Source organism: Telopea speciosissima, chromosome 8, assembly GCF_018873765.1.
Source record: "Telopea speciosissima isolate NSW1024214 ecotype Mountain lineage chromosome 8, Tspe_v1, whole genome shotgun sequence".
NCBI lineage: Eukaryota > Viridiplantae > Streptophyta > Magnoliopsida > Proteales > Proteaceae > Telopea > Telopea speciosissima.
In genome coordinates, this window is record NC_057923.1 from 57,755,389 (window position 1) to 57,777,722 (window position 22,334).

A 22,334-nucleotide genomic window follows, 5' to 3' on the forward strand; every position below is an offset into this window, starting at 1 on the left:
ATCAAAGCCTGTCATAATGTTTGAAGCTCCATTTTTTGTTTTTGTTGTTGATGATGGAGACACTGCTGGCTCCCCTGCAATATTTCCTCCTGTGAATCATACACCCAAAGTTCTTAATCTAAATTCTCAAAAGAGAGTTAAAACCCAGTAAATTTGTGGATTCAAAGCAAAACCCAGTTTCCAATACTTGCAGAAGAATATGAAAAATAACAAAAAATAAACAAATAAAAAATTACCTGACCCTCCACTTGGTTCTGGAGCTCCAATTGGGATCCCAATCTCTGCATCAACAGAATTAATAAAACAAAATCAAGAAACGATTTTTACCAATCCAAGCCCATCCACACCCTTGATTTACCCAGGCCCACAACAAACGAAAGGTTCAGATCAAAGCTTTTGACATACTAACCTGCACACAAGCTTACTGACGGTGTAGTGATCTTACAAGCCTTAGGAAGCCCTAATGCTCTGTTCGTGTCGAGTTGGATTCCGAAGCTTGAAGAGTTACCCAAAAGCTGGCAAAGGCAGATCGGATTGCTATCCACTAATCCTGCCAGTTCAGGGCAGCAAGCTTTATCTGGATTTTTCAGTTTGCTTCCGACCTCCACATATGTCAAACAGTCTGACATGTTAAGTAGAGCTGTTGTGCAGTCGCCAGCCGGTGCCTCTGCAGTGGCGCCGCTTGGTGACATTGATGGGGCTTGAGCTGAGGTGATGGGGAATGAAGTAAGGAAGGCGATGAAGAGGACAATGGTTAGGGCAGAGAATGTGATTTTGGTGATCGCCATTGCTTTATTGCTTTTCTTCTTTCTTGGGTTCTTTGGTTTTGTATATCTAAAGCTTTAAAAAGGTTAGGGAAGTGAAGAGTCCTGATGAGGACTGAGGAGTTGAGACAATTTATGTACATTTGAAATCAGAGAAGGGTTGGGCGTTGGGATAAACCCACCACCTACCTACAATTAATGGGCCACGAGTATGGAGGTGTTATTGTATTGATCGGGTCGGGTCAGATTTGACCCGCATAAACCCTGTGTAGACGGTGTGCACTGTGTGGCAGTGTTCCCTACACCGTCTTACATGGGGCATTGAAATGACTATCCCATCCCTCCCCTTGGGAGTCTGAATCCTCTCCAGCGCACGAGTGAGTGAAGTGAGCATCAGATGGCTGGAGCTGTTCGACATGCACCCCAAGGACAACTCCAGTAGTGTGTTGGAGAGGATTTTTACACCTTGGATGCCTGTGCGTTTGCTCTTAGCTTGGCAGCAAGTCTCTTCCTTTTTTATTTTTTTTTTCTAGATTTTTATCAGTTTTGGTTTGATTTGTTGTTATTTTTTATCAGTCTCTAGAAACCCAATTCGAAACAGCCCAGGAAGAGTTCAGTTTCGATTTCATCTTTGATTGGTCCAACCAATTTGGATTGGAATTTGACGAATTGTTATCCTCTCCTGTGTACTGCATCGTGCGGCACTGCAGAGGTCATGTGGCACAGTGAGCCCCATATGGCGCACATGGCCTCTGCAGCCACCGCACGATGCATTACTGCACCGTGCTGTAACAGGAGAGTATAAAAATTCGAATTTGACACCCCTATTGTTGGTGATGAGTTGGGTTTGATCAAGAATTGCTGAACTCTAAGCCATATGCAGCGTAGAGGAGATTAGTTGATTAGTGAGAAGCTCGTTTTTTTTTCCCCCTAAAGTTTTGAACTTTATGCAAACGCATAAGTTGAATATGAAAACTTTTGAGGTTTTGGACGTTGGGCTGTGATTCTAGAAGTGGATATTTGGGCAATTGGGCATTTACTTGTTTTAAGTGGATTTAAGGTTTTTGATTCTTGTTGTACAAGTTGGCAAAAGCTACATTTGGCTAAGTTTCTTGTATCTCACTATTTTGTGAGACTAAAAAGAATATAATATTCAATTTCTAGAACCTCGAATTCCAACAAAATCCTTGATTGTGGATCCAAAATTGACAAGTTTAGTAAATGAGAATCCATTCATTGAGGCGGGGTCAGGTACACATAGGGGTATCAGAAGGTATTTTGGAAAAATATTAAAACCTAGGAAAGATTTGCCAACCCTAGGATGATAGGTTTCAATTCACCAGGTGGTGAAGGGAAACTTGATCCTTAATGATCCCCGATTCACACTCAACAAAATCTAGGATTGTAACTTTCTTGGTTAGGTTACAAATAGAGGAATCCATTAATTAGATTTAGGGAAAAAATTCTTTGTAGTGTATCGATCTGGCAGTGCACTGCGGTAGGATCTTGCGAGCTTGATTGCATTTTTTTTTCTTCTTCAGCTTGACACCGTCAGATGTTACATCATCCACGTGTTGAGCTCACAAGGCAGCACCGCAATGCACCGATCTGTTGGTGCACTGCTGAGGATTTTAAACCTTAGATTTATCTATAATATTTTTTTTGGTGGGGGGGGGGGGGGGAACTGGGGAGAGAGTCATAGCTTCCCATCCTTGCATGTGTTAGTTTGGTAGTAATAATGTAATACCACATGATTTGTCACCAAGATCCATCCAGATATAGACACTTTTGTTCCAATCAAATTATGGAAAATGATCCACAGTTGAAAATGCTCATCCCATGAAAACTTTATGGACTTTTAAGATCTTCCATAGGCATACTATGCGCCCCTATAAAAGGGTAGTTTCCTTCAATCATGGATTAAGTTCAAGGTATTGATTCTTAATCAAAACAATAATTTTCATAGGAAAATCATGAGGGAAAACTGGCGACGTGCCCAGTTTGAGTCTGTCTCCCTCCCATCTTTTATGGAAATGACCCCTTACCCTCTCCATTGGACACAACTGCTAGCTCTAGAAAAACTAAAAATAGATAGTAATCACAACTCACAACTGATACTGATATTGATATGAATCAATCAATACGACCAAACCCTAGTGAGACCATGTTGGCCTTATGGCCAAACAGTTGTTGGGATGGGGTTCAAATTTCAATGAAGACGACTCATCAAAAATCTGCAACGTGGGTTGCTTGAATTTGGTGGCATGGAAGGTCAGTGTGAAACTGAGATGGAAGATTGAATAGCCGCAAATGGAGTTGGGGTGGAACCTTGAACCATGGCACCATTTAATATCAACAACTGCTAATTCCTATTATATTGTTTGGGTAATGGGGACTTCATAAGTTCATATTGGGGCTCCGTTTGGAAGAGAGTAGAAAAGCAAAAAGCAAGGTGAAAGATTGGTTGTTGATTAATTTTTGGATTAAGTTTTCCTTCTTGGGAAGAATTTCTTCTCCATGATGATGTGACATTATGATTGTATTCTTGAGTCTATCATTAACTCTCAGTCTTTACTGAATAATCAAAAGTTTAGATCTATAATTGAAATTGATTTTTTTTTTCCCCTTTAATTTTGTATTTTGGAACAATATCACCCTAATATGCACTTGGGTAAGAACATTGGATATTACCTCTTGACATGGTCTGGCTTTTTGAGACATAATGATGGCAGCCTTAACTTCCACTTCGCGAAGAGGCTGTTTCCAGACTTGAACTCACGAACATTAGATCACAATGGAGCAACCTTGTCCGCCCTTCAGGAAAAAAATATGGATGTGGGACTATACCATGCAATACTCTGTACCTTGTGTACAAACTTCCCATGTTACATATTTTCATCATGTTTTTAATTTTTTTTGGGGAAAATGTTGGGCACACCGCTTGCGTATTTCTCTCTCTCCCTTCCCCCTTTGGAAATGACCACTGCACCTCCTGTATGATGCCATGTCTTGCGCCCTCATTGGTGCCACTTGCTAACCTGCTACCGCACACAGGTAATGTGCCTATCCCTCTCCTATATTTTTTAATACATCCATCAGAAATTGTCGTATTACCAATGGAATTGCCATGTGTTAGATAATCAGATCGTGTTGAGAGAGGCCTCTCAGCATGGGGCCATGTAAACAAGTTTTTCCCTATTCAATATAACACTGTCAATGACCAAAATGCGCATTTTAGATATTCTCATATATTTTTACATTATTTTTAGAGAGGGAGGATCGTTGCCAGGGTGCATGTCCTCTGAACCAACACAGGGACCAATGAGAGCGTGTGTGTGGATATCCAATAAGGGTGAGATTTTTCATTTCAAGGGGTGATTATTTCACCCTTCATATGTTTGGACACAAACACCATGGAACTTGGCAACCTTCTTTTTCCCTTTTTTTTTTTTACATTCACCAGATCCCCTAAAGATAAAATCGTATTTAATAACTCCTTGTTACATTAATTAAAGCAAATAATAATGAATAAAATGTTCACAATTACTCCTCTAAAATAATTATTATTTATGCTTTTTTATTATTAATAATTAACATGCTATGACAACACAAAAATGTATTAGAATTCCAATATAGTTCTTTGGGAAAAAGTTTTCTCAGTTGTTTGGTAGGGTATGTTAGCACCTCTGTGTCTATCTCTCTTTTCTTTACATGAATGACCTCAATATCTTCCAATATATGATACCATTGTATTTAATCTCATTGGTGTGCTCTTCTATACCACTTTCTTAGAGAACTCTCTCCCTAATTTTTTTAAGATTTTTTTCCCCTAAATTGGTTTTTTCTGTGATAATATATACTATGATATACTGGGTTGTTGAAATTTTGATTTCCCCTAGAGCAATTAAAGCATACAATTTTGGCCTTTTGTTTGTCACATGAAAAAATCCACCAATTAAGTATTAAAGAATCCATTGTCCTCGAAGAGGTGACCTAAAAGCAACAAGAGATAGGATGACATTGATAGAAGTTAGGATCCAAAGTCCTTGAGCATTGCCCACAAGTTTCAGCAAATGGGTTGGTTGAACTTGCAACTTGCAATGTTCCTTATCTTCTTTGTGGGGTGAGAGCGAGAATGCATTTTGTAGCAAGAAAATAAAGAAGAACCGGGTTTCAAAACGTGTTCTAGATCCAAAATCAATTATCAAACACAATCTAAATTATATAAAATTATATGACATCTTACATAACCCCGTTGTTTATAACACCAAGTTACCATTACAAGATCACAAAAGGATACATGTAAGGGTGTCAATCGGTTCGGTTCCAGAGAGTATTGTTGTGATCCAGAACTAAATCGAGAACCAAATCGATTCCGAAATTCGATACTCAAACTAAACCTGTTGTTTGGTTCGATTTCAGTTCGTATTCGGTTCCAAAATTAGGTTCTTACACAGTTCGGTTCCGATTCCTCTACTCAATGCATATACTATAATATATATAGTATAATATTGTAATAAAGTATAATAGTATTTTAAATTCTAATACTAACATTAGTAATTTATTCTTACCAAAAAAAAAAAAAAACATTAGTAATATATACTACAACATATTAATTTACTATAATATATTAGTATTATAATAAAATAACATACTATAATATACTACTATCCAAATTCGGTTCGGTTTTGATTTTGGACTTCGGTTCTTATACTTGATCCAAAACCAAACCAAGAACCAAATCAGTTTTGAAATCGAATACTCATTTCTAACCGAATTTGATTCGGTTTGGTTCGATTTGGCTTATTTAGTCTGGTTTAGGTGGCTTATTTAGTCTGGTTTAGGTTTTGGTTTTCGGTTCCGATTCTAATTTGACACCCTTAGATGCAAGAGAATAACAGACATGGAGAACAAGCGACAAATTTCGAGCCAATGCTGGGCTATGGCTGGGCTAGGGTTAGCCCAATCTATTGTGAACTGCATTTTGGGTCTCAAAACAATATGTTATGGGATCCCAATTGTGGGCTCAAGTTAGCCTGGGCCTATCTGCAGCCCCAGTTCTTCCATTTGAAGTTTGTGTGGTTTCTACCAATAAAACTGCTAAACTTGTGAAATTGGCCCCTCCCAAACCATTTATAAGGTTTTCAATGCACCTGATCCCATATGTGATTTTCTGATAGGACAGTCAAGCAACCTCATAGTTGTTGCTTTCAAGCTAGCAAAACCTTTCTATCAACTTCTACATATGGGCTCACATGGTTGATGTTAGAACCAACACTAAGCAAAATACAAACAGAAACAAAAACAGAGTAAGATGACACAGAGATTTAACGTCACACTAATACGATGTGTTACGTCTATGGGTGAAGTTGAAGATGTTTTACTATGTAATGGAAGAAAGTTACAATGGAGATCTCTCATGAACACCCAAAACGGCTTTGTTTCTCTCTGCTCAAAACCCTAATACGAAAACCCCAAATTCAATTTCCTTACAACAAGACGGATAAAGAGTATAAATACTCCTCCATCAGGTTGGGTAGAACCATACCGTGGGGGCTTCACCCTCGCAACCCCAATGAAATTAGTGATGATAGTGGAGGCTTGGGCCGATTAGAAAAAATCCCATTCTGGTCGCTACCAAAATATATCGGAGTAGGCCAATCTTCAAAATGGGTACTCTCTCTCTCTCTCTCTCTCTCTCATTCATTTGGCATCTATCTTAAATGGGTGAGTTTCTTTATGAATTTTGAAGAGATAAATATCTATAGATCAAATGCTTATTTCATTGATGAATATTGAAAACTTCTTTCACAAACAGTATTAACTCGAAATTTTGGGGAAAAATAAAAAAGAAAGAAAAAAAAATCTCATCTCTATCCTCTCTTCCTTTCCTCTGCTTGTGGCAGTATTAAGAACATATATTACTAACTGGAAACAAAAAAATAAATTAAAAACTCATTGCATTCCAATCAAAACGAATGTAGATGATCATAATCAACATTTGGGAAGATCAGATGGTGGTGGTGGCAACTTCTGATTGGGGCTTGCTCCATCTAAGACAATCCATGCCATCTTCAATCCCCAACTTGTGTGGACTTCCAAATGGCAATGCATGAACCACACCCCTGTTGACAAGTCATCATCCAAAGAAAATCAAATAATTTCTATATTATTATCTCATGTTATATTATGGAAAATTTGGCACCAGAAATTTAAAAAAGAAAAAAAGGATGGAAAATATTGTGACCTCTGGATCACATTAAAGAGAGTTTCATTAGGCAGCCCATGAAGAAGTCTGTAATTGAATTTCAGTCACATGGGCTGGTGGGCTTCTTCTACCTAATTCTGGGCCCAAGTTGAGCCCAGCCCTATATGCTTGCTTGAATATTAAAAATAAAAATAAATAGCATAACCTGTGTGAAGATGATGACAATTAATACAAAATCTTGGGGGCCCAAATTAATATTGTGAAAAATCTTCAGGGTTAACCTTATTTATCAATTACACCTTAAAAAACATTAGGGAGAGTGTTTCTGAAAGGCAGCGTGGCTCCTACACAGAAGCATTAACAGGGATGGGATTTCCGCCTTTCATGGAGGCGGGGTAGTCATGTTGTGTCCTCTGTGTCTAGGCCATGGTGCCTTTCAGGGTTCTTTTTCCGAAAAATGTATTTCTTACTCCCTTTATTTTTTGGGGTTCCTAATCATGGATCAAGGTATTGGTATCATATCAATTGATATGTAGTATCAATATTGTTGGAGATTGATACCAATACAATACCTATACCAACTTCAATCGTAGGTAACAGCCGATACATGGTATTTTTTAAAATTCCGTTCAATCTTAAACCAATATGGCTCGATACGATATCAATACAGAGACCGATACGGCCTCCGATACCGATACCTATAACCTTGTGAGGTTAGTAAAACCCTAAAATTTTCATATTAAAACATTAGATTAAGCAAACCCACCTGGATTGTCTGCAAGGAATCGAATGGCAACCCAACCACCAGAAGGTACCCCGATAGTATTCCTTTCAACCGGGTCAATAAGATTGAACTTAGGTGGGTCCTTTTTAGGATCAAAGTTACCAAATCCTTGGCCAAAAACAAAGAAATTGAATCCATGAAGGTGAAGAGGGTGACTCTCTGCACCTAGTATGCTAGTGTCCTGCAACACCAGCTCTACACTTGTGTTATAGTTCAACACCACAACCTTGGTACCATTACTATCCATAGTGTTGTTAGGGGGAGTTCCTGTATAGTTGAAGGGAATAAGTGGGCTTTTAGGGAAGTCAGTTGTGTAGATACCTTTTGATGATTGCCCAAAGAAATGGGTTTGAAGGAGGGCTCTGTTTGGAAGAACAAAAGAGACATTATTTATGTTACCAGAAAATTTAGTGGTATTGGTGGGACCTTGGCAGGTTTGGTTCTTAGGGCATGGAGTTGTTCCTAAACCAACAGTGAAGAAGAAGTGTCTGTCCACAGTTTGAGGAACATTTGCAGGGAATGTAGTAGTGGCTAAGCTTCTAAATCTTTTTGTAAATTTTGTAACAAAAGAAGTGTCATTTAGGGAAGGGAGAGGTGGCTTAAAGAGTGGAAGGTTCTTAATTGAAGTTGGAAGAGAAGAAGAAGAAGAAGAAGTGGTTGGGTGTTCATATTCAAGGATTCCTACAGTGGTTGAGTTGTCAAAGGTACCACGGCCAGTGAAATAAGGTCTAGCTGCCATTAAGAAGGTGGCATTAGGGAATTTAGGTTTTGTCTTGAGGAGAACATTTGTGGTTTGTCCTGGTGCAATGAGGAGTGTTTTGGTGTTGAAGGGCTTCACATAAACTGCATCAGCTTCAACTATTGTAACTGTATGATTGGCAATACTGAAGAAGAGCTCGTCGTTGAGCGCAGCATTGATCAAACGGAGGAGGTATGTCTTCCCAGGCTTCACCTTGAGCTTGAATGTATCTGCAAAAGTTTCATTAATGGAAGTGCACGTATGTGAGTAGCCTGATGTGGAGACTTATAGGTACTTGTGCACCTTCTCCTTAACGACTAGCTTTTAAGGATGAATTTTACCCAAGTTCCTACCTTTAGCAGAACAGTTGTACAAAGGACCTGGGAGTCCATTGATGGTGTAGGAATCAGAGACATTAGGACCGCCTCCAGTTTGTAGAGCCTGGTTGATCACTGCTTCTGTGTTTACATTCCACCATTCTCCTGAAAACACGTAACATGAGGAATTTAACGTGGTTCAACACGAATGCCTACATCCACCTAAGAGAACAAGAGATTTTCCATTAAACCTGAAAAATTCTCTACACCACTATCCACCTCACAAAGTGATCGACCCCTCTCCCTTTTGCTCGTTTTTAGGTTTTTCTACATAGACAATATATAGGGAACCCAAAAAACCCTAATCCACATACAGTTACAATTTTATCTCGTACATGTAATGGATCGAAAACTCGATTTAATTACACATACAAGCCCAATAATAATTATGTGAACCCATAGAATATAAGACACACCCAACCTCAACAAGAACATGAGCCTGAATGAAACCCAGTTAACCAAATGTAATGCACTTCAATTTTTTGTTATTTTAGTTGCTTACCAAAGATGATGGGTACTTCCTTGTAGGGTTTGAGAAATGGGTAAGGAACACCATGCTTGGGGAGGATGATAATAGGTCCATAAAGGGTAGATCTCAACCATGAGATGTGGGCATGCCACAAAAGGGTCCCTCTCTGTCCAGTAATAGTGAAGTTATACACATACGACTGTCCTGTTTGAATAGGGCACTGAGTTATATATGCTGGTCCATCTGCCCATCCACTTCTAAGCTGTCGAATTCCATGCCTGTTCCAATTTAAACCATGTTAATTCACAGTAAAGAAGATAGCTAATTGAGTGAGTTGGAGAAAGAGAGAATGATCTATATATAGCTTTTAATTTAGTCCTTACCAATGCAAGCTAATATTGTTTTGGACATGGTTAACCACCTTGATGAGAACCTGGTCACCCTCTCTAGCCACAAGTGGAGGCCCTGGAAACTGCCCATTAACAGTCACAATGCTCTTTGTGTGGCATAACCTTGTTACATTTTGTAACTTGATCTGTAAAAAAGAAAGAAGAAGAAGAAGAAGAAAAAAGTGTTTGGAACCCATATCAAGGCAGTGTTTGGTATGTATTCTTCAAATGCATTTTAAATCAATTTCGCATTCTCGGATGATAAAAATAATTGTTTTTATCGTCCGTAAATGAGAAATCAACCTAGAATATATTCCATGAATGAATACCAAATAAAGCAATAAAAAAAAAAACTAGTCAAGAAAATGTTACGTACATCAAACTTGTAGTGCCTTGTATTGCCTGCAGAATGCTGAGCAACTACTACCAAGGGCAGAAGCCAAACAGTGCTTAAGGCCAAGATTAAAGCTCCCACAAGTGGTGATGAGGAAAGCAGAAAGAAACCCATTTCTCTCTTCTCTCTCTGGTTGTTTCTCCACTTGTTTCTTGAGTGTGAGATTCATGAAGCCCTTTGAGGTCCTTTATATATAGACACAGAGAGAGAGAGAGAGAGAGAGGGGGTAGGGAATGGTCAATTAATTAGATGATAACCATAAGTAATATCACTGTAGAGAGTATTTGACTGGGCCAGAGTTGTTGCTGACTTGCTGTTGGTTGAGCTTAACTTTAGAGTAATGTCAAAGTCATAATATTTTTTGTACCAAAATACCCTTATTGAATGGGACTTTTGGTGATGATTTTGACCAATCCTTCCATGTTGGGAATGCTTTAATATTGCTTCCATGTTCATGCAACAATAATGAAATAGTTTTAGTCTCCCCAAATCTTTGTAACACATAAAAGTACCTTCACAAGCAAAAGTGACAGAAAAAAAAAGGCTATAGATCAGTTCTTGCATGGAGGGTATTATTGTCATTAATGAGTATAAAGCTTTCCTAACCCATATATATATTCTTGGAAACCAAGCCAAATCAAAAGGGTTAACATCTGTTTGGTTGTTCATGTTTCTTCATGAACCAAAGTGGAAATCTATTATAATATATTTATATCTCTCTCTATACATTTATTGTTGAGAGACAAGTGGAGGGCCAGTGGTGTTTGGCCTTAGCTTATGGTGGGTGCTCTGGTGTTGGTAAATCTGTAGAGTTTTCCGGCTAAGAGGAAGACATTTTAACCAACACATACATTCCTCCCTGGCCAGCTTAATTTCCTTCTAAAGCAAAGAATTCACAATGGATGGAACATTGGAACATATGGTCTCTTCAAGTGTTTTTTTTCTATTTATAGTTTGCTAGAGATTTATTTTTATTCTTATTTTTATTTTTTGGTGCAAAGTTTGCTAGAGATGATGATTCATTCATTCAAAAATAGAACTAAAACTAAAAGAATAAAAATAGAAATAAAAAGCCTTAGCTGTTACTTTAATTCTACATCCCCAACACTCAACCTAAAAGACCTAAAAAAAAAAGAAAAAAGAAGTAAAAAGGGTTTGTTTTATCTCCATCTTGACAACGGTTCAAATTCAGGTATCGGATTCGGGATCAGTCATGGCCGATATCCAGATCAGTCATACTCGGTTTGGATCGGTAAAAAATGACCAAAATCTAAGTTTTGATGGATTGGGCTTGGATCATTCAAAAATATTCAAAATCGATATGGATTGGTAAAAAAATAAAAAAAATGTCAAAATATCCAAAATATCAGTAAAAAAAACCCCCAAAAAATGGCAAGTAGCGGATCAGATTTCCTGATCCAACTGAGTTGACCGATCCAAGGAACAATCTAGGAATACTTTGATGGATCAGTCTAATCTCGGGATCGATCATGGCCGATACCGATCCGATCCGAGATTTCGAACCATGATCTTGACACCTTTCTCTCTCTCTCACTACTTGCTTGATGAGGTGCTTATTTGAACTCTATGAGTGAAGGACAACCTGATTCATAGAATTATGTCATGTTGATACATATTTTTATCAAAAAAAAAAAGAAAAAAAAAAACGTGATACAGATTTTATGTACCAAGTAGGGTTTAACTTCTTCCCTCCCCCCTCTAAGGTTGTTAGTCGGTTTGGTTTTGGTAAATTTGTTCACGATACAGAATGCAACAATCAAAATTGAACAAAATCAATTTTAAAACCAAAATTAAACCGTTTGGATCGGTTTCAGTTTTTATTCGGTTTTTTATTAAATTGGACCTTACTCGGTTTAGGTCCTATTACCCACAAAGGAATTTCAGCAATAAAAAGTATAGATTGATAGCCTCCAACTATTAATATGTGTTGGCTTGAATATGCTGCACAATCCATAAAAAAAAGTGGAAGGTTATTAATTATCTTGTTTAGCTTGTGAAGAATCAAAAAAATCATAATTCAAAGTTAACAATTATATTTAATCATATGGATTCATAAGGATGAATATTCAACATATGTCCTAAATTTGCTCGTGACTTAATGATGCTTTATGCCTTTACCTTTGAAGACTCAACTAGTTATTTCTTTCACCATATTCGAACAAGTTGTAAATTGGATTGTTCCACATAGAACTTTCATTTATGCACCAGTGATTTTCGGAGTGTTTTTGGTGATCTACAGCCCACAAACCCTTCTCTAAGTACTAATACAGTTTAAAGTAAATTTATTTCAATTTGGTTTTAACTGAATGGTTTCACCCTTGAAACCAAAACCACATCGAACTGAATCGAAAAAATATTCATTATGTTTAAATCGAAACGGAACCTATTCTTCTTCGATTCGATTTGACCAAGTTTTAAATGATCGGTTTCGTTTCAATTACAAATTGACACCCTTACCCTCTCCCACAAAAAAAAAAATAAAAAAATTTGTGTAATCTAACCAATATTATGGTTGAGATTAGTTAGAGATATTGGGAATAAAAAACTAAGTTAACATACTAGATATCATTGAGCTAGGGACCTAATTCTAGAGGTAGAAGGATCAGTAGAAAGATTTCATGATTAAAAAGACTAACCAGAACAAAGGAACAGTTGTTGAGAAATCAATTTAAAAATCATGATTAAGAAATAGGAGATCTCTCAGGAACACTCAAAACGGTTCTGCTTCTCTCTTCTCAAAACCCTAACACGAAAACCCCAAATTCTATTTTTTTACAACAAGATGGATAAATAGTATAAATACTGCTCCATCAGGTTGGGTCTAACCGTACCGTGGGGGCTTCACCCTCGCAACCCCAACGGAATTAGTGATGATTAGTGGAGGGCTTGGGCCGATCAGAAAAAATCCCATTCGGATCGCTACCAAAATATATCGGAGCGGGTCAATCTTCAAAACAGGTACTCCCTCTCTCTCTTTCTCTCTCTCCTTCATTTGGCATGCATCCATCTTAAATGGGTGAGTTTCTTGGATGAATTTTGAAGAGATAAATATCTATAGATCAAATGCTTATTTCATTGATGAATCTTGAAAACTTCTTTCACAAACATTATTAACTCGAAATTTTGGGGAACAATAATAAAGCAAAAAAAAAAATCTCTTCTCTATCCTCTCTTCCTTTCCTCTCTAGTGGCAGTATTAGGAACATATATAATTAACTGCAAACAAAAAAATAAATTAAAAACTCATTGCATTCCAATCAAAACGAATGTAGATGATCATAATCAACATTTGGGAAGATCAGATGGTGGTGGTGGCAACTTTTGATTGGGGCTTGCTCCATCTAAGACAATCCATGCCATCTTCAATCCCCAACTTGTGTGGACTTCCAAATGGCAATGCATGAACCACACCCCTGTTGACAAGTCATCATCCAAAGAAAATCAAATAATTTCTATATTATTATCTCATGTTATATTATGGAAAATTTGGCATCAATAATTTATAAAAATAAAAAATAAAAAAATAAAAAAAAAGATGGAAAATCAAGGATCACATGAAGCTTCGGATTCAAGTTTCATGAAGATGGGCTGGTGGGCTTCTTCTACCTATTTCTGGGCCCAAGTTGAGCCCAGCCCCATATGCTTGCTTGAATATTACAAAAAAATATCATAAATAGCATAACCTATATGAAGATGATGGCATTTGCAAAAGCTTGGGGTCCAAATGAATAGTCTGAAAAATCTTTAAGGTTAACCTAATTTTATCAATTACACCTCAACAAAAATTAGGGTGAGGGTTTCTGAAAGGCAGCGTGGCTCCTACACAGAAGCATTAACAGGGGTGGGATTTCCGTCTTTCATGGAGGCGGGGTAGTCATTTCATGTCCTCTGTGTCTAGGCCACGGTGCCTTTCAGGGTTCTATTTCCCAAAGCTTTATTTCTTACTCCCTCTATTTTTTGGGGTTCCCAATCATGGATCAAGGTATTGGTATCATATAAATCGATATGTGTCGGTATATTGGAGACTGATATATGGTATTTTTTAAAATTTGGTTCAATCTTAAACCAATATGGCTCGATACGATATCAATACGGAGACCGATACGGCCTCCGATACCGATACCTATAACCTTGTGAGGTTAGTAAAACCCTAAAATTTTCATATTAAAACATTAGATTAAGCAAACCCACCTGGATTGTCTGCAAGGAATCGAATGGCAACCCAACCACCAGAAGGTACCCCAATAGTATTCCTTTCAACCGGGTCAATAAGATTGAACTTAGGTGGGTCCTTCTTAGGATCAAAGTTACTAAATCCTTGGCCAACAGCAAAGAAATTGAATCCATGAAGGTGAAGAGGGTGACTCTCGGCACCAAGTATGCTAGTGTCCTGCAACACCAGCTCTACACTTGTGTTATAGTTCAACACCACAACCTTGGTACCATTACTATCCATAGTATTGTTAGGGGGAGTTCCTGTATAGTTGAAGGGAATAAGTGGGCTTTTAGGGAAGTCAGTTGTGTAGATACCTTTTGATGATTGCCCAAAGAAACGGGTTTGAAGGAGGGCTTTGTTTGGAAGAACAAAAGAGACATTATTTATGCTAGCAGAAAATTTAGTGGTATTGGTTGGACCTTGGCAGGTTTGGTTCTTAGGGCATGGAGTTGTTCCCAAACCAACAGTGAAGAAGAAGTGTCTGTCCACAGTTTGAGGAACATTTGCAGGGAATGTAGTAGTGGCTAAGCTTCTAAATCTTTTTGTAAATTTTGTAACAAAAGAAGTGTCATTTAGGGAAGGGAGAGGTGGCTTAAAGAGTGGAAGGTTCTTAATTGAAGTTGGAAGAGAAGAAGAAGAAGAAGAAGAAGAAGAAGTGGTTGGGTGTTCATATTCAAGGATTCCTACAGTGGTTGAGTTGTCAAAGGTACCACGGCCAGTGAAATAAGGTCTAGCTGCCATTAAGAAGGTGGCATTAGGGAATTTAGGCTTTGTCTTGAGGAGAACATTTGTGGTTTGTCCTGGTGCAATGAGGAGTGTTTTGGTTTTGAAGGGCTTCACATAGACTGCATCAGCTTCAACTATTGTAACTGTGTGGTTGGCAATGCGGAAGAAGAGCTCGTCGTTGAGCGCAGCATTGATCAAACGGAGGAGGTATGTCTTCCCAGGCTTCACCTTGAGCTTGAATGTATCTGCAAAGGTTGCATCAATGGAAGTGCACATATGTGAGTAGCCCGATGTGGAGACTTATAGGTACTTGTGCACCCTCTACTTAACGGCTAGTTTTTAAGGATGAGTTTTACCCAAGTCTTTAATACTAAATGATGGAGATTGATTATGCTGAAGGAAGTACCTTTTGTAGAGCAGTTGTACAAAGGACCTGGGAGTCCATTGATGGTGTAGGCATCAGAGACATTAGGACCGGCTCCAGTCTGTAGAGCCTGGTTGATCACTGCTTCTGTGTCTACATTCCACCATTCTCCTGAAAATTCAATATGGTTCACTACGAATGCCTACATCCACTTGAGAGAATAAGAGATTTTCCACTAAACCTGAAAAATTTTTTACACCACTCTCTACCTCACAAAGTGACCATCCCTTGTTCGTGTTTAGTTTTTTCTACAAAGACAAGGAACCCAAAAAACCATAATCCACATATAATTACAATTTTACTCTGTACATGCAATGGATCAAAAACCCGATCTAATTACACATACAAGCCCAATAATAATCATGTGATCCCGCAGAATATAAGACACACCAACCTCAACAAGAACATGAGCCTGAATGAAGCTCAGTTAACCAAATATAATGCACTTCAATTTTTTGTTATTTTTGTTGCTTACCAAAGATGATGGGTACTTCCTTGTAGGGTTTGAGAAATGGGTAAGGGACACCACGCTTAGGAAGGATGATAATAGGTCCATAAATGGTAGACCTCAACCATGAGATGTGGGCATGCCACAAAAGGGTCCCTCTCTGTCCAGTAATAGTGAAGTTATACACATAAGACTGTCCTGTTTGAATAGGGCACTGAGTTATATATGCTGGTCCATCTGCCCATCCACTTCTAAGCTGTCTAATTCCATGCCTGTTCCAATTTAAACCATTTTAATTCTCAATAAAGAAGATAGCTAAATTGAGTGAGTTGGAGAAAGAGAGAATGTTATATAGATAGCTTTTAATTTAGTCCTTACCAATGCAAGCTAATATTGTTTTGGACATGGTTAACCACCTTGATGAGAACCTGGTCACCCTCTCTAGCCACAAGTGGAGGCCCTGGAAACTGCCCATTAACAGTCACAATGCTCTTTGTGTGGCATAGCCTTGTTACATTCTGCAACTTGATCTGCAAAGTAATTTAAACTTATAAAAGAAGAAGAAGAAAAGTGTTTGATAATTTTGTTTTAAAAAAAAAAATTTCTTACATCAAACTTGTACTGCCTTGTAATGCCTGAATGCTGGCCAACTACTACCAAGGGCAGAAGCCAAACAGTGCTTAAGGCCAAGATAAAAGCTCCCACAAGTGGTGATGAGGAAAGCAGAAAGAAACCCATTTCTCTCTTCTCTCTCTCTTGTGCAACTCTCCACTTGTTTCTTGATTGTGAGATTCAAGAAGCCCTTTGAGGTCCTTTATATATATATATATATATAGAGAGAGAGAGAGACAGGTAGGGAATGGTCAATTAATTAGATGATAGCCATAAGTAATATCACTGTAGAGAGTATTTGACTGGGCCAGAGTTGTTGCTGACTTGCTGTTGGTTGAGCTTAACTTTAGAGTAATGTCAAAGTCATAATATTTTTTTTACCAAAATACCCTTTTTGAAGGGGACTTTTAGTGATGATTTTGACCAATCTTTCCATGTAGGGAATTGGAGAAAAGCTTTAATATTGCTTTCATGTTCATGCAATATTGGAATAGTCTTAGTCTTCACAAGCAAAAGTGACAGAAAATAAAGTTATAGATCAGTTCTTGCATGGAGGGTATTATTGACATTAATGAGTATAAAGTTTTCCTAACCCATATATATTAATTCTTCGAAACCAAGCCAAACCAAAAGGGTTAACATCTCTTTGGTTGTTCATGTTTCTTCATGAACCAAGTGGAAATCTATTATAATATATTTATATCTCTCACTATACATTTATTGTTGAGAGACAAGTGGAGGGCCAGTAGTGTTTGGCCTTAGCTTATGGTGGGTGCTCTGGTGTTGGTATATCTGTAGAGTTTTCCGGCAAAGAGGAAGACATTTTAACCAACACAATCCTCCCTGGCCAGCTTAATTTCCTTCTAAAGCAAAGAATTCACAATGGATGGAACATTGGAACATATGGTCTCTTCAAGCTTTTTTTTTGTTTTTATTTCTATTTATAGTTTGCTAGAGATTTTTTTTTGTTTTCATTTTTTGGTGCAAAGTTTGCTAGAGATGATGATTCATTCAGAAATAGAACTAAAACTACAACAATAAAAATAGAAGAAAAAAAAGCCTTAGCTGTAAATACTTAGCCGTTACTTTAATTCTACATCCTCAACACCCCTCAACCTCAAAAACCTAAAAAACTTTCAAAAAAAAAAAAAAAAAAAAAGGGTTTGTTTTATCTCCATCTTGATAATGGTTCAAAATCTAGGTATCGGACTCGGGATCGGTCAAACTCGACTTGGATCGTTAAAAATTCATCAAAATCCAGGTTTTTATGGATTGGGCTTGGATTAGTAAAAAATATAAAAAATCGATACGGATTGGTAAAATAATAAAAAAGGGTCAAAAAACCCAAAAAAAAATGGCAAGTAGTGGATCGGATTGGCTGATCCAACTGAGTTGACCGATCCAGGGAACAATCTAGGAATACTTTGACAAATCGGTCTAATCTTGGGATTGATCATGGCCGATACCAATCCGATCCAAGATTTCGAACCATGATCTTGACTCCTCTCTCTCTCTCTCTCTCTCTCACTACATGCTTGATGAGGTGCTTATTTGAACTCTATATGAGTGAAGGAAAACCTAATTCATAGAATTATGTCACGTTGATACATATTTGTACCAAAAAAATAAAAAATAAAAATTCTTGATACATAATTTATGTACCAAGTATGGTTTAACTTCTTCCCTCTCCCCCTCTAAGAGTGTTAATCGGTTTGGCTTTGGTAAGTTTGTTCACGATACAGAATGTAAAACCCAAAACCAAACAAATTCAATTTCAAAACCAAAACTAAACCATTCGGATCGGTTTCAGTTTCTATTCGGTTTTGTATTCAATGGGTCCTTACTCGGTTTAGGTCCTATCACCCACAATGGAATTTCACCTGATACATCCAATATTCACCGGGCCAACCAACGACCGCCACGTGTCACAGACGACCCGCCCCATAGCCAAGGGGAACGAACCGGAGTCCCAGCCCCACTCGGGGGCGGCCACTACTCGGGCGCGGCCACACATCCGGGGCGCGGCCTCACCCAGGCGCGGCCCCCTCACCTAGGCACGACCTCACCCAGGCGGCGGCCTCCTCACCAGGCACGGCCTCACCCAGGCGCGGCCTCCTCACGAGGGCGCGGCCTCCTCAACAGGGCGCGGCCTCACCCAGCACGGCCTCACCCAGGCGGGGCCTGCACCCAGACACAGCATCGTGGGCACGTGAGGTGGGGGCCACCCATCTACGACCCTTCGTATCGCTGAGACTCATGTCACTATCAGGACTCTTGACCGCCGCTTAGAGGTCACGTCACCCAGACGGATTCAAGCACCAAGGACGTTATCACCACACGCGGGTATCTATCCACCAAGGATCCTGATGCCACCAGGACACTCCCTCCCACGGGGAGATGGCCAATCAGGATAGAGCCCCGTTACCCAGGGCCTCTATCCACTCAACGGCACAATTGCCATCAAACTGGGACTCTCCACACCGCCATATGCTACTATAAAAGGCAAGGTACACAACCCCATCCGGGACATCTAAACTCATACTGAATAATCACTATTCATCTGTTTGCGCCAGGAGATCTAACTTTGGCATCGGAGAGCCCTAGGCCGGGACCACACCGGTTCTCTCTGTTGACCCCTTTGGTCCGCTTGCAGGTGACGGCACTCGTAGGACCGCTCGACGATTTCTTGACGCAACATCACCAATAAAAAGTATAGATTGGTAGCCTCCAACTATTAATATGTGTTGGCTTGAATATACTGCACAATCCATAAAAAAAAAGGTGATAAGATCTTGTTTTGTGAAGAATCAAAGAAATCATAGTTCAAAGTTAACAATTTATATATATTTAATCATTTGGATTCATAAGGATGAATATATGCTCGTGATATAATGATTTCGGAGTGCTTTTGGTGATACCGCATCGAACCAAATCGAGAAAATATTCTTTATTTTTAAATCAAAACAGAACCTATTCTTCTTCGATTCGATTCGAATGAGTTTTAAATGGTTGTTTTCATTTCACTCGTAAGAAAACAACATCCGAATGGTGATTTGCGGAAGAAATACGAAAAATAGAGAAGAACAAGCACACACAAACACACAAGATTTACGTGGTTCACCCCAAGAAGGAAGCTACATCCAGGGCCGAGCAAATGAGCGAATTTCACTATTCTTTGGAAATGTTACAAAACCTCATTGATCCTCTCAAAGATAAGAACATTATATAAAGAAGCCCTAATCCGAAGAAGTACAAGAATACTCCTGGACACAGAAATTGGCAAATCGAACAAGGTCGGACCAAAACATAACGTACACCATTTTTCGACAATCCGAGATCGTTTCGAGGCTGAAATAGCCCTCCGAAGATCTCAACCGCACATTCTGGACCAAAAAATAAGACTTCACCAATAACAAGTTTCAAATTGACACCCTTACCCTCTCCCACCAAAAATAAATAAAAATTTTTATGATCTAACCAATATTATGATTAAGATTAAGATTAGTTAGAGATATTGAAAAAACTAAGTTAACATACTTAGATATCATTGAGCTAGGGACCTAATTCTTGAGGTAGAAGGGTCGGTAGAAAGATTTCATGATTAAAAGGACTAACCAGAACAAAGGAACAGTTGTTGAGAAATCAATTTTAAAAATCTTGATTAAGAAATAAGAGTTAGAGTTAGAGTAAGCCATTAATGACGAAAAAGATGGGAGTTCTGAATCGGCATTATCAAAAGATGAATTCTATCCAAACAAAGAGTGAGAACCAAGCAAAGAAATAATTTATGGAAAAATCGGTTTCAGATCATAAAAAATAGCTATTTCCACTCTTAGTGGGAGTTTCTTTCTTTTTAAAATGGACAAATAATTTGTCAAACAGAACCTCTTGCTTTGGAAGTAAAAAATGAAGAATTAATAGAACAGATCGAGACCCTACGAATTGAAGGGGTCCAAAATATATTTCACTTAGCTTTTAACCAAACAGAATTTGATTTACATTGAAGTCATGCATTACTTAAGAATTACATAAAATTTAACCAAACAAATTAACCCTACTAGCCTTCTAGAAAGATTAATAACCAAGTCCTTGATAAACTACGGATCCTGATCTTCTACGGTGCATCGCTCATAGCGGTCTTAGTGGTGCACTCACAGGGCTGCACACAATATCCGGACATCCTATCCCAAGAGAGTGGGGGGCAAATGATACATCCAATATTCACCGGGCCAACCAACGACCGCCACGTGTCACAGACGACCCGCCCCATAGCCAAGGGGAACGAACCGGAGTCCCAGCCCCACTCGGGGGCGGCCACTACTCGGGCGCGGCCACACATCCGGGGCGCGGCCTCACCCAGGCGCGGCCTCCTCAGGGCGCGGCCTCCTCACCCAGGCGTGGCCCCCTCACCTAGGCACGGCCTCACCCAGGCGACGGCCTCCTCACCAGGGGCGGCCTCACCTAGGCGCGGTCTCACCCAGGCGCGGCCTCCTCACGAGGGCGCGGCCTCCTCACCAGGGCGCGGCCCCCTCACCCAGGCGCGGCCTCCTCACCAGGCGCGGCCTCACCCAGCGCGGCCTCACCCAGCGGGGCCTGCACCCAACACAAGCATCCGGGCACGTGAGGTGGGGGCCACCCATCTACGACCCTTCCTATCGCTGAGACTCATGTCACTATCAGGACTCTTGACCGCCGCTTAGAGGTCACGTCACCCAGACGGATTCAAGCACCAAGGACGTTATCACCACACGCGGGTATCTATCCACCAAGGATCCTGATGCCACCAGGACACTCCCTCCCACGGGGAGATGGCCAATCAGGATAGAGCCCCGTTACCCAGGGCCTCTATCCACTCAACGGCACAATTGCCATCAAACTGGGACTCTCCACACCGCCATATGCTACTATAAAAGGCAAGGTACACAACCCCATCCGGGACATCTAAACTCATACTGAATAATCACTATTCATCTATTTGCGCCAGGAGATCTAACTTTGGCATCGGAGAGCCCTAGGCCGGGACCACACCGGTTCTCTCTGTTGACCCCTTTGGTCCGCTTGCAGGTGACGGCACTCGTAGGACCGCTCGACGATTTCTTGACGCAACATCACCAATAAAAAGTATAGATTGGTAGCCTCCAACTATTAATATGTGTTGGCTTGAATATACTGCACAATCCATAAAAAAAAAGGTGATAAGATCTTGTTTTGTGAAGAATCAAAGAAATCATAGTTCAAAGTTAACAATTTATATATATTTAATCATTTGGATTCATAAGGATGAATATATGCTCGTGATATAATGATTTCGGAGTGCTTTTGGTGATACCGCATCGAACCAAATCGAGAAAATATTCTTTATTTTTAAATCAAAACAGAACCTATTCTTCTTCGATTCGATTCGACCGAGTTTTAAATGGTTGTTTTCATTTCACTTCTGTTAAGAAAACAACACCCAGAATGGTGATTTGCAGAAGAAATACGAAAAATAGAGAAGAACAAGCACACACAAACACACAAGATTTACGTGGTTCACCCCCAAGAAGGAAGCTACATCCAGGGCCGAGCAACAGAACGAATTTCACTATTCTTTGGAAATGTTACAAAACCTCTGTTACAGTCCTCTCAAAGATAAGAACATTATATAGAGAAGCCCTAATCCGAAGAAGTACAAGAATACTCCTGGACACAGAAATTGGCAAATCGAACAAGGTCGGACCAAAACATAACGTACACCATTTTTCGACAATCCGAGATCGTTTC

At 39.3% G+C, this 22,334-nt stretch overlaps 3 protein-coding genes across 5 annotated transcripts; all 3 read right to left on the reverse strand.

The window, feature by feature from the left end:
- Positions 1-126: 126 nt before the first annotated feature.
- On the reverse strand, positions 127-885 carry LOC122672481 (non-specific lipid transfer protein GPI-anchored 2-like). The gene is made up of 2 exons (XM_043869945.1): positions 410-885; positions 127-281 (listed from the first exon to the last, which is right to left on the reverse strand). The coding sequence occupies exons 1-2, from the start codon at positions 786-788 to the stop codon at positions 127-129; spliced, it is 534 nt and encodes a 177-aa protein (XP_043725880.1). The 5' UTR covers positions 789-885.
- A 5,770-nt stretch (positions 886-6,655) lies between these two features.
- LOC122672694 (laccase-17-like) lies at positions 6,656-13,132 on the reverse strand. 2 transcript variants are annotated; one of them, XM_043870166.1, is made up of 7 exons: positions 13,108-13,132; positions 10,107-10,247; positions 9,725-9,876; positions 9,375-9,619; positions 8,849-8,977; positions 7,739-8,725; positions 6,656-6,889 (listed from the first exon to the last, which is right to left on the reverse strand). In XM_043870166.1, the coding sequence occupies exons 2-7, from the start codon at positions 10,236-10,238 to the stop codon at positions 6,759-6,761; spliced, it is 1,776 nt and encodes a 591-aa protein (XP_043726101.1). In that variant the 5' UTR covers positions 10,239-10,247; positions 13,108-13,132; the 3' UTR covers positions 6,656-6,758. The 2 variants fall into 2 exon arrangements, with proteins under 2 accessions (XP_043726101.1, XP_043726102.1); XM_043870167.1 differs by lacking the exon at positions 13,108-13,132 and adding an exon at positions 11,663-11,681 and having other exon boundaries at positions 10,107-10,244.
- Positions 13,133-13,239: 107 nt separating this feature from the next.
- Positions 13,240-18,108, reverse strand: LOC122672695 (laccase-17-like). 2 transcript variants are annotated; one of them, XM_043870169.1, is made up of 7 exons: positions 18,075-18,108; positions 16,569-16,705; positions 16,338-16,489; positions 15,987-16,231; positions 15,494-15,622; positions 14,337-15,332; positions 13,240-13,558 (listed from the first exon to the last, which is right to left on the reverse strand). In XM_043870169.1, exons 2-7 carry the CDS (start codon positions 16,695-16,697, stop codon positions 13,428-13,430), a joined length of 1,782 nt encoding a protein of 593 aa, XP_043726104.1. In that variant the 5' UTR covers positions 16,698-16,705; positions 18,075-18,108; the 3' UTR covers positions 13,240-13,427. The 2 variants fall into 2 exon arrangements, with proteins under 2 accessions (XP_043726104.1, XP_043726103.1); XM_043870168.1 differs by having other exon boundaries at positions 16,569-16,716; positions 18,075-18,091.
- Positions 18,109-22,334: the final 4,226 nt, after the last annotated feature.